The following is an 11517-nucleotide window of genomic DNA, read 5'->3' on the forward strand; positions in this document are numbered from 1 at the left end:
CATCCTCATCTTTCTACACCACATTATATAATTTACTCATCCACCCCCACTCAACACCCCATCAGCATTTGATGAAATTGCCAACAATCATACTCGGTATCCCAACCATATCCCTCCTGATGGTGAACGAGAAACAACAGCTCACGAAACCCTCTTCCTTTTGCTCGTTCTTTGACGCGGAGAAGGACTTGCGATGTGAGACGGGTGTACTGCCTCCTGAAGAGGGGAAGTTGAAGACAGGTTTATATCGAAGGACACAGGAAGTGAGGACGGCTTTTTGGGTTGAGTCGAAGGCTACCTGGCCGTATTTCTATGATGAAAATGAATAGTCGAATTGACTAAACTTGGTGAAAGGCGAATAGGAACTGTACGAACCTCCCAGTAATTAACGGCTGATTCTTCTGCCATCACTTCATAAATGCATAATCTCCCCTGTTCAATCCATAAAAACCCGGTGTCATATAACAAGACAGGTAGAAAGCAGCTCACATCTCGTAGCATGTAATCATCCACACCAACCAACTCAGTGAACTCGCGATTCCCCTTGACGATCTCGCCTGTTCTTCGCCAGAGACAAGCAGGGACGCCCATGGCGGAGAAGACTCGATCGTAGTCTAATAGAAGTCGCTCGAAGGCTTCTTCGATGAAAACAAGGTCCTATGGGTATGTCGTGTGAGTTCAGTAATTGTTCAGGAAATGGTAAGATGGTAAGACGAAAAGATGGGAAGATAGTAAAGAACGACGGAAGAAGGGAGAGAAGGAAGGATGAGCACCATATCTCGAAGCGTCTGGGCTACCGCCTGTGAAAGGGGATACAATGAGATGCATTTTCAGGTATATGAAGATTCTCATGCTTACTCTGAACTTCGGACGGAGAATAGAAAGGGGTTGGAGTATTTGCTGTTTCGAGTCTTGCGATACACTGCAGGAAGAATCATTGTTGTCAATGTGCATTACAGCGCTATATCATTGCACAGCTTACTTTCTATCCATCCATTTCGAGAGTCGTGCATACCCTTTAACATAATTATACGGCTTCAACAGCCCGGCTTCATACTTCGCCTGAATAACGCGATTGAGTCGCTCGTTGGGTGAGCCGGTACCTTGGTCTGCTGCGATCAAGAGGAAACGCTCCTTTTTAGTTGCAGACGGGAGGATGGGCTGTGCTGGTTGGACATCCTCTTTGGGCTTTGGTTGATCTAGAGACGGATCGATTGGGATAGGAGATGTATCTTCCTGTTGGGGCTGTTCGGTTTGAACGGGCTGAGTTGGTTGGGTGGATTGCGGTTCCTGATTTTGAAGAGATGGATAAGAGGTAGCTGTACTGCTCGTAGTATCAGGCAAGGGTAGTTGCTGAGAAGGATATGTAGTCGGCTGTTGCTGTTGCTGTTGCTGTTGCTGTTGAACAGAGAGATTATTGAGACCAGTATTCTGGCTTTGCGGTGCACCAAAGAATGATGCCTCATCCAAATTTTCAAGGAACTCCCTTTATTTTGCGTCAATTCGTTGAGCAATGTACGCTAAACTTAACGATATGGCACGCACGTAAGAAAAGAGAACTCATTGTTCGTTGCACTAGAGTCAACGGGGAACCCATAACTATTCAATGGAACACCCATGTTCCAAGGCATGATCGTCGACGCATCAGTACCGAGACCATAATTCTCTAATGAGAATATAGTCAAAACCCATGCTAGTATTGAACAGAACCGGGATCGATAAGACGGGCAGGCTCACGTTGCAGAGTTCTAGAGGGATCCGCTGCTGCGTTTAAAGGTGTTACATTCCCCGTTCCAGAAGCCGTGTTGGTCCCAGGACCACCTATCACAGCTTCCGATTCACCTGGCTTAGGTTGCATGATTCCCGGTACAGGCTTTCGTTCGTCGTGACATAGGTGACCAATGTCGCGTTTTACACTGTTCCATCCGGAATCAAACCCAGTTTGTGTGAGGAAGCCGTTTTCAGCGATGCCTTGAATGAATTGACGTACCAACGCTTGCATGGTCTACTGTCGTCGCACGTCATATGGCTCCTCCGACAATAAACACACGCATGGTTGACTTTACGCCGCTTCCCATTCTTGTTCTTCTTCCTGCCACCCTGCGAGTCGTCCTCGTCGTAGTCAATGGAATCGTTCGGTGCTAGTGTTTGCAAGCCCGATGTCGAAAGTATTTGGTGCTCCATTTGCGACCCCGAGGACATAGGCCCGGAATATGCGCTTGCCTGCATAAGTACCGATTGGCTTTAGGGCTGCTGGAGGACGGCGAGTAGCAGTGAGCCCGCGCTGTTTTGAATGCTCCGTGTTCAATGTTCTCGTGGTCGATTTGATATTCCCGAAAAAGAATAAACTTCTCACAGCCAATAACCTTTTGAGTTGTTAATCGTATCCTTCATTTCGCGTTTCACCTCTAACCTACATATACTCTGCCACTTGTCCGATACGTGTGGCTTGTATACCAAGCCGATTTCATTGTGCCTTGCTCGTGTGAAACGGTGCCGACACGTAGCAATCTGATGATCCCGTTCGGCCGCGGCCACCACATGCTTCAAAGTCCAATATGGTTTCTTTCGCAGACTTCAGTGAACTTTACGCACGCAACATGCCTGGACACAGACCCGCTTCGAGGACTACGGAGCATATCAAGCGAATTTAGCCCACGGCAAACTACCACTCATCCTTCCTCTATCATGAGGCAGTTATTACTAAGACTTTGTTCTTGCTTTTGCAACCTACCGGATAATTGGATTTTCACTCCTCTGATACTGACTCCCGCCTTGCGTTTACCATCAGAGGATCGGGCCTTAAAGCTTACTTATATCCAATCACTGCTAGTAACATGCCGAAACCCATCGCGTTTCTAGACCTGTCTCTAATACATTGTTTCAGTTCGGAAAACCTTGATTATTTCGCCAAATATTTTGCGTTTCCAGCCAGCAACATGATCCTAACAATAAAACGATACCGTAATTCCTGCGTTGCGCTAGACACTGGCGTATTCTTTCGTTCTTCACGCTATCGGTGCTTTATTTACAGAAATCCTCCGCCGCAGCCCAGTGTTCTCTAGTTTCAGCGGATAGTGGTGCACCAGCGTGAACTTCGCAGAAACCACGGCTCTTCTGCAACTTGACGAATACGGCTACTCAAACCTGTATTGCCACGGGGCAAACCGAGTTGAATGGCTAACGAAGCCTCTGTTGACCCTGTGTGCTTGTTGTATTCTCTGTAACCTTTCCTTTAAGCTCAACCGGATTGTATGGCCACGATTAATTGGAGACTGCCGATACCAAGCACACCTTGCCAAGCAGTGAAATACATTTCAGTTTCACTACCGACGGGGAAACGTAGGAACAGACCTGAGAATCGAACGCGTGGAAGGCATGCGAAACGTGGAGTGGGTACATTCGTATGGGGGATTCGTAATATAAATAGTTTCTTTCGATCTACTACATGGACTAACAATACTGCGAGTGAAGAGAGATGTGACGCTATCGTACAAACTCCGGGAGAAAATGAGGTCATAGCCAGTCGTAAGAACGGTCGGCATAGAAGATACGGAAGGCTCGAAGAACGGGACTTAAAGTAGCGAAGCGGGGCCGAAGCATAGGTTTTAGGAAACTATGAGGTCAAGGGGGTGGGCCGAGAGCTAGATCGGTACGTATGTGGTAGTATTATCTATATCTTTACTTCGTGCTCACGGGCCTTTTTCCCGTGAGGATCCCGAGAAGACTACTTAGGCGGTGAGTCGATTTCGGACGCACCGGCTTGGCGTTGTCCCTACAAGGAAATAGTTGACAAAATAGTCAGTTCGATGTTAGGAAAGACGGATAGAGGCGAGCTCGAGACAAAACGCACTTGCTGCTCTTCTGGTTAGACACGCACTCAATCTCCACGACGGTCGCCTTTACTCTGCTTTCATCTGGTATCGGCAAGCTGAGAACACCGGGTTCCGTTGGAGGTGTCGAGGGCGTTGAACTAGCTTCTTTCACTAGAGGTGTACCTGTGCCTGCAGGAGTTCGAGGTCCAGGAGACTCTATCTCTGATTCGAGCTCATCAATTTCAGGCGCCCATTCTTCAAGAGCTGGTAGGATCTGCCGCTGACCCACGTCGGATGGTTCCGTGTTGTTTTCAAACCACTGAAATGCGGAATTAATCATTCAGGCCAATATGTAGTTAAGTGAAAACTTACATCAACCAGGAACTTCGCAGACGCCTTCGGATACCGTTCTTGTGTCTCGTAATTAACATATGTGACACCAAACCTTGTTACGTATCCATCTGCCCACTCAAAGTTATCAAGGAAACTCCACGGGAAATAACCACGGACGTCAACACCATCCTCATTCACGGCTGCTAACAAAGCCTCGCAATTCCCCTTGAAGTACTCCACGCGGTCATCATCCTGTAGTGCCTGCTCTATGGGCATGCGATCCTCGTCTTTGACTGCGAAACCATTCTCGGTGACGTAGATCGGTTTCTGGTAACGTGTCCAAAGGTAATTGAGCAGCGCACGGAATCCGGGCGCATAAGTTTGCAGCCATGCACAATGAGCTTGTGTGCCGAGCTGGCTGCCGTCTGGTCGCGTGAAAGTGTATTCCGCTTTCCCTTGGAACTCGTCTCCTCCCGGGCCGCCTGCACGCGTGAGGTTTGTCGTATACGTATTCATGCCGTAGAAGTCCGAAGATCCGTGCACCAATGCAATTTCTGAGGGCGTGAACGTTGGCAGACGTGCGCCGAGCATTGATTTCATGTATGCCGGATAGGAACCCAAATAAATTGGGTCTGCAAACCAGCCAATAGCAACGTCTAGCGTGTGCTGCGCTGATTCGATATCTAGGTTTTGTTTAGTATTCGTTTTCAATGTTCTTCTGGTTGATTCTCAACTTACTCTCTGGAGCGTCATCGTACGGAATAGCCCAATCCCCGTTGAGCGTGATGCCGATAACACCACGTTGGTGAGGCTTGTAGTCTCTGCGATAAATATTAACTGCGTTCGCATGGGCCAGTAGCACGTTGTGTCCAACTCTGAAAAGAGATCGTTTCATTCAGTTTCTCTGCATGGCGCCTGCGAAATGAGGAAGAATGACGTACATCCAAGGCTCAGTCGAGCTGTCACCTTCGGGGGAACGCAAGCGATCGCTTGAGCGGCCTGGGGCGAAGACGCCGCGGCCGTATCCGAGAATTGAAATGCACCATGGCTCATTCATTGTCAGCCTAAAGAAAACAGTATACGCGCGATCAGCATCTTCTCAAAGAAGACGGGGGACACATGAGAAGACTGAGGAAGAGGCGTGGAATGCGTGTATAATTGAACAACTCGGGGTGGTTACCCATTGAGACCAACGCGTCCGCGGCGAAACCTCAATCACCAGGTAAGAAACACCATGAGGCGCTTCGGAAGCTATGGCGATTGAATGCGGAGAAGGAGACGCGTATACAACACCGTTCTACACTTGCCGAGTGAAGGGGTCAGGGAAGGGGAAACGTATACGCACCAATATTTGATGCGATCTCCAAATGCTTCGAAGCAAACCTATAGGGTGAAATCCACGCTGTTAGTATCTCTTCGATTAGATGAACCGGAAGCCTGATTGGACACCAGAAGAATGAACTGAAACGACCGCAAAGACGGCAATTGTGAAGAAGGGAAGCTTTAATCAACGCTTCAAGTGCGGAGAAATTGGTCACGACGGTCTAATTAGCTCCTGATGCGGTTACGAACGTCGCCGTTTATCAGAGGTCACGTTCAAGGCGTATCCCATCCAAAATAAACTGAACAGATAGAATCGGACGAGCGTTGCTAATTATCCGAGAACGCAAGTTGAGATGGCATTTAGAAGACGGATGCGGTTTCAGAATGTCCGTAAGCGTCGTGAATATGCCCAGTTATGGCGAATTCCCATCTGCCAAGCGCCTCGGTTGGTGAAGGCACAGATGAAGAGCTGAAGAACAGAGAAATGAAGTGATGAACGACACCTACTCTCGCATAATTGGTGAAGTCTTTTACGATCTCTTCTTTGTTGAGCCAGCCGCCATATCTATCGTGTAGGGCTTGCGGGAGGTCCCAATGATACAATGTCTTTGTGGGGTGGCGGAGCGTTAGATTATCTGGCAAGTAACAAGTAACCAAAAATGAAACTCACGACAAACGGCGTGATACCGTTTTCCAACAATTCATTGATTATATTATTGTAAAATTCAATACCCTTTGGATTGATAGGGTCGAGACGGCCGCCAAGGGGAATGATTCTCGACCATGCAATAGAGAAGCGGTACGATTTAACTTTGTACTGCTTGAGGAGTGCGATATCCTCGCGCCAGAGGCGGTAAGAGTCGGTAGCAACATCGCCATTGCGGCCATCGAGTGTCTTACCGGGCAAACGAGAGAAATCGTCCCAGATGGACTTACCGCGCCCATCGACGTCGGTCGAGCCTTCGATCTGGAAACTAGCTAGAAAAGAAGGTCAGCGGGGGGTCCGACTCCGAGGGCGGATCAGGGTTAGTTTAGACGCCAACTGTGATCCGCTCGGTTAGTGTGTCGAGGACATACCAGTCGCAAATCCCCAGAGGAAATCTTTGTTCAGTTTGTTCATTCCCGCCATCGTGTAAAGGCGGCTTTGAGGATTAGTATTTGACACGGGGGAAAGTCAGAGGAAAGAGGTGTATTATATATTCTAAGTGCAGTCCGACAAATATCCGAGGGGCCGGAAGAACTTCGGGCCCTTACTTTCAGATCTTCCTAGCTCTTCTCTTCGCTCTCCACCACCATGTCGTCTGGGTACTCTCCGACGTCTATCGCCATCCTGGGTGCTGGAATATTTGCCAAGGAAGGTCTGCACATGCATGCATTCAACATACGAAATCATGAAGATTCACCGTTGATTATGCAGCACACCTCCCGGCAATAGCTGCACTCGGGAACAGAGTCCTTCTGCGCGCTGTTTACTCTCGCTCGCATAAATCTGCATCAGAGCTTGCAGAAGCCGCGAAATCAACTTTGAAACTTGAAGATCTGCCCAAGATCTACTCTGACGACACCGATCCAGGATCCACGCTCGATGCGTTGTTGGCTCGACCTGACATCGACGCCGTTATTGTCGTACTTCCGATCACTACACAGCCCAACATAGTCATTAAATGCCTGGGAGCTGGTAAACATGTCTTATCCGAGAAGCCTGTTGCACCAGATGTTAAGTCGGGTCTCGAACTCATCGCATCATATGAGAAAGATTTCAAGCCGAAGGGCCTCATCTGGCGTGTTGCGGAAAACTATGAAGCGGAACCGGGTTACCGGAGGGCCGCCGAAGTGATCAGGCAGGGCAAGATAGGGGAGATCCGCTTTTTTAGACTTACAGCAGTCGGCTATGTTGGTAAAGATAGCAAATGGTACAAGACCCCATGGCGCACTGTGCCTGACGTATGTGTTACTTGATCTATGAGAGGAATAACCTCTGATAGCCAAATCTTCTTTCTTCACGTTTTCAGTATCAAGGTGGCTTTCTGGTGAGTCCTCCAAATTGGACATCGTCATGCACCAATGAAACGTTAGCAACACATGTAGCTTGATGGAGGAGTCCATTCAGTGGCGCTATTGCGTATGCTTTTACCGGAGCCTATGAAGCAAGTCACATCGTTCGCGTCTCTTTCAAGGCCACATCTACCACCTCACGACACAGTTACAGCCCTTATTTCATGCACGTCTTCATCTGACAAGGCAAGCGAACCCAAGGATAAGAAGGCACATGGAATTTTTGAGTTGAGCTTCGCGGCGCCTGCACCTTCCCGTTCAAAGGTCGGGAATACGACGATCATCACTGGAGACAAAGGCTGGCTTCAGATTGCTACGGGTGTGAAAGTCGGAGAGAAGAACGTCGTACGTGTGACCGTCCACGTTGTTACACACGAACAGGAGAAGGAGGGCGACGAACTTGAGGAGAAAGAGGAGATAATCGAAGAGGAACAGAAGAGTATCAAATTGGAGATTTCGAGTTTCCTCGATGCGCTGAAAGGCACGGACGACGGAATTGGGAATCCGAGAGCTGCACTTGTAGACGTCGCTGTCATACAAGCCGCATTGACAAGCGAAGGCGTGCCTGTTGACCTCGATAAGTTGGTCAAAAGTGGATAAGGACCAATGGCTGGAACGATATCTGCTATTTTAGGATTTCAAAGGTGAAACAGACATAGATTCACAGAAGAAAGTTTGAGCTGTAATATTAGACCGGAGACAATACTGAAAATTGAGACATCCTGCACACCTTAGGCCCTATGATTGTTATGCCGTGTGTCCTTTGCTAAAAAGCTCTTATCGACCAGGTGTCGGTGCTTGCTTTCGGAATGTCGACCTGTAAATGGTCATCTGCTCGAGCATGGAAACCTGAAGGCCCGTTCTTTCCGCCAAACATACAATACATCGGCAAAGACGTTCCGAGCACCGCGTCTTGTTTCTCCCCCGTTTTCGACCATGGTAACAAGGAAAGAGAGTGCAACTTCCCAGACCCTGTGCTACGGGACCGCGAGCATTTATTCAGGAAGGATCGTCCCATGCAAAAAAAGACACTTAAGCAGCAAAAAGTAGCGTCGGAACCGTCATGGCTCGTCCTTTCCCATGACTAGTGTAAAAATAGAAGAGCAACCTTCCTGTATCCAGCAAACGAAATTGCGCAAAGGCGGACTGCTTGAGATCCATCCGTCTGCTACAAAGATCCGGACACGTATAACTACGGAAAATTATCAAAATTGAATGTAGTTATTGACCGTTGATAGCGCAACGTACCAAATTTCTTCCCTTCTTAAAAGCCGACATTCCTTGCGTTTTAGCGCTGTACCCGCCTCGAGGCAGGGATTACGCTCAAATTGCGACTTTGAAGCAAGCGAGGTTTCTCCGAGTCATCGAATTACTCTGATGTGTATATTCTTTACGTCTGAGCTTCCCTGCGAAGAACGACAGTCTTCTGTGTTGCCGGGCAACATTGGAACACCTTCTCTTCGCCTTCCGCTGAAAGACAGTATCCATTTGTTCGGAAGAAATAAGCTGTGGCTTCTATCTTTTGGCACGTTATACACGGAGAAACCCCTTTTCTACGACCAAATCTCGGGAATCATGAGGGTGAACTCAGCAAAGGACTTGTACGAGCACCAATGAATGTAGGGAAGATGCGCAGAAAGGACGCGGAGAGCATCGTACATCGGTTTGTTACCTGCTAACTGGGTTGAAACGTTGACAGAAAAGAGAGAAGCCTGCACGAGATACTGTATCCTGGAAATAACCCGGAAGTAAGGAGTTTCACGTATGTGACTGCGTCATAGCGCAGCGTTCTCTTGATTCTTCTCATACCGCAAGTGTGGATGTACTCATTCAATACATGGAGATAGCATTACGGCTGGTAATCCGGGACCAGGCGGCTGGTTAATCCTTGTGCGGTGGCCTTATGACCACGACACCCTGATATGTTCTCGTGCATGTCAACAATGAGCGTTCAGGACTGAAAGAATCGCTAAAAGAGATCTCCTTCACTGATCCACAGACTCGGCAAGCACTGTAGACTTTTAGTCACAAGACTTTTGGCTGTTCGAAGCTGTAGAGTTTCAATGTAAAAGCACTCTAGGCAACCACGACGCGTTTCCGATTACGTATTTGACATTGTTTGGCTGTGTCCACAACCTTCAGTACAAGGGACTGGTCCGGTTTGATTTCTTGCTTAATCAATTCCGCCGTATTTACGAGAGAAAATAAACAGCTATTGGATAAGTATTCGACCATGGCACCACCTCTTTCCCTACAGGCCAAACGTTGGCGAACTATTATCGTCACGCTACCGATAATTGGTGCAACGTCTCGTAAGGCTGTCTTTTCTCTTTCAAAAGGTTCCGACTGATAGGACTGTTTTTCTTCAAAATGGAATTAACGTCGTGCGTCTTTGCCAATGTCATTAGTCGTTCTATATCAGCGCTTGGTCATGGGTACCCCACAAAGAACACTTCCCGACGCACCTCCGTTACCGCAAGCGTCAGAGGTTGAGAGGAAAACCACGGGCACAGAAAGCAATAAAGTTAATTGACGGAGTTGGCAGTTATATGGACCACATCGAAGTTACTATAGATTCTTAAAAAGTAATATTTTCTCATAGCTACACTGTATTCAGAGGCGACCTCCGAAATACCTAAGATATACTTAGAATATTCGTAACGCTTGCTTTTGGGTACTAAGAATGTTAATTGACCAGCTAGTAAGCAACCGATGCTTGAGGATAATGCTGCATTGTATTATGTATTCTAAGTATTAAGAACAAACTCAAAGCACGTTCGAGCAAAACAGTGTTTTCGGCGCTCTGTTTGAGCCATGTGCATTGGAGCCTTTGCAACACTACTTATGCAACTTCCAGCCTGTTGTCATGGGAGTAATTGACGGACAGTATGAAATCTATCATTGCTTTGCAGGTGCGGGTGCGGGTGCGTCAGAAGAAGGAATGACGGCAAGTCTAGTTCCTGGTACGCGTGCTGGATTAAAGGAACGGTCGCAATCTGCGTAGGCTGCCCCAAGTCCGAAACCGGTCGATAATGCAATTGGCCAAGTACGTCCTAGGTGAACAAGTAATGAGAACTTAACTCGTTACACTCGGGTTCGAGAGGTCGAGTTACGCACTCCGGAAGAGGATGACTGAAGCCACCACGCCAACACCGAGACCGACGCCACTAACATAACAAATCAGCCCAAACATCCAGTCTCCATAATGGACTGCACGTACGCCTTGACTACAAGATCAGCAACTACACCACCATTCCAAAATGACAGCACTTGAGTCAGTTCACGCTCATGAAGCAGCCGTGCACAGAGCACTCACGACATCTGTCATACTGGAATGCACCCGATGTCAGTTTAATACACACAAGAACAGATACGGCATACTTTTTGGGCGACAATATTCTCGCTTGACGATTTCGACGCGGACATCGCGTTCGTGTGTTGAGAGACGAGTGAGCTGCTGCTTGTCTGATGACGAGATGTACACGAAAATGGAAGTTCATACTCACGATCAAAATAAGGATATTATTATTAACTCCACTACACCTGCACCTGCACAGTCCTTCCTGACCTAAATCTGTGTCGTCCCGCATGGAATAACTATGTTTAAACTTAAAACTCGATAAAATGGTCAAGTCAAGACACTAGATTGCTTCGTGGTAATATTCCTCAAAGAAAACGTATGGGGCAGGTCATTTTGTATTATTAACAACTCAGAATATTGATATTTACTCTTGTAATCTCAATGTATGTCTCAATGTTCTTGCAGCAGCTGCAATCAGTCCTTCCTAATTGTAATATCCATGTTATCTTAGAGTCTATAAGTCCTTGTATTATAAGATGATTAGTTCATCAACAGACCAACCACAAGACAATGACTTTATAATGTCTCAGTTAGAATACATACAATATAAGGATGAGAGACACTGAGCAGTTAATTGTCACCTCACCCCTTGTCTATGTGTGCCCCCCTTAAGTTTTCCCTCTCAACAGG

The 11517-nt window shown here is 47.5% G+C and overlaps 6 protein-coding genes across 6 annotated transcripts; 3 read left to right on the plus strand and 3 right to left on the minus strand.

The window, feature by feature from the left end:
• Positions 1–61: 61 nt before the first annotated feature.
• Positions 62–2184, minus strand: FOMMEDRAFT_86828 (uncharacterized protein; the record flags this gene model as incomplete). The annotated part of the gene is made up of 9 exons (XM_007267262.1): positions 62–310; positions 376–432; positions 490–657; positions 774–800; positions 859–922; positions 983–1486; positions 1546–1664; positions 1784–1916; positions 1991–2184. 9 exons carry the CDS (start codon positions 2182–2184, stop codon positions 62–64), a joined length of 1515 nt encoding a protein of 504 aa, XP_007267324.1.
• A 1967-nt stretch (positions 2185–4151) lies between these two features.
• FOMMEDRAFT_87319 (glycoside hydrolase family 1 protein) lies at positions 4152–6591 on the minus strand (the record flags this gene model as incomplete). Its single annotated transcript, XM_007267263.1, has 7 exons — positions 4152–4831; positions 4887–5023; positions 5090–5212; positions 5494–5531; positions 5979–6077; positions 6142–6449; positions 6549–6591. 7 exons carry the CDS (start codon positions 6589–6591, stop codon positions 4152–4154), a joined length of 1428 nt encoding a protein of 475 aa, XP_007267325.1.
• Positions 6592–6765: 174 nt separating this feature from the next.
• On the plus strand, positions 6766–8249 carry FOMMEDRAFT_168501 (NAD-binding protein; the record flags this gene model as incomplete). The annotated part of the gene is made up of 4 exons (XM_007267264.1): positions 6766–6829; positions 6889–7415; positions 7484–7501; positions 7560–8249. 4 exons carry the CDS (start codon positions 6766–6768, stop codon positions 8124–8126), a joined length of 1176 nt encoding a protein of 391 aa, XP_007267326.1. The 3' UTR covers positions 8127–8249.
• Positions 8250–8335: 86 nt separating this feature from the next.
• Positions 8336–8904, plus strand: FOMMEDRAFT_157050 (uncharacterized protein; the record flags this gene model as incomplete). The annotated part of the gene is made up of 3 exons (XM_007267265.1): positions 8336–8596; positions 8649–8712; positions 8765–8904. 3 exons carry the CDS (start codon positions 8336–8338, stop codon positions 8902–8904), a joined length of 465 nt encoding a protein of 154 aa, XP_007267327.1.
• Positions 8905–9759: 855 nt separating this feature from the next.
• FOMMEDRAFT_157051 (uncharacterized protein) lies at positions 9760–10059 on the plus strand (the record flags this gene model as incomplete). Its single annotated transcript, XM_007267266.1, has 2 exons — positions 9760–9865; positions 9935–10059. 2 exons carry the CDS (start codon positions 9760–9762, stop codon positions 10057–10059), a joined length of 231 nt encoding a protein of 76 aa, XP_007267328.1.
• Positions 10060–10256: 197 nt separating this feature from the next.
• On the minus strand, positions 10257–10945 carry FOMMEDRAFT_124021 (DUF543-domain-containing protein; the record flags this gene model as incomplete). The annotated part of the gene is made up of 5 exons (XM_007267267.1): positions 10257–10579; positions 10644–10693; positions 10747–10768; positions 10843–10855; positions 10908–10945. Coding segments are annotated over 5 exons (278 nt in total), but the record flags the coding sequence as incomplete, so codon positions are not given.
• Positions 10946–11517: the final 572 nt, after the last annotated feature.

Source organism: Fomitiporia mediterranea, assembly GCF_000271605.1.
Source record: "Fomitiporia mediterranea MF3/22 unplaced genomic scaffold FOMMEscaffold_7, whole genome shotgun sequence".
Classification (NCBI taxonomy): Eukaryota; Fungi; Basidiomycota; class Agaricomycetes; order Hymenochaetales; family Hymenochaetaceae; genus Fomitiporia; species Fomitiporia mediterranea.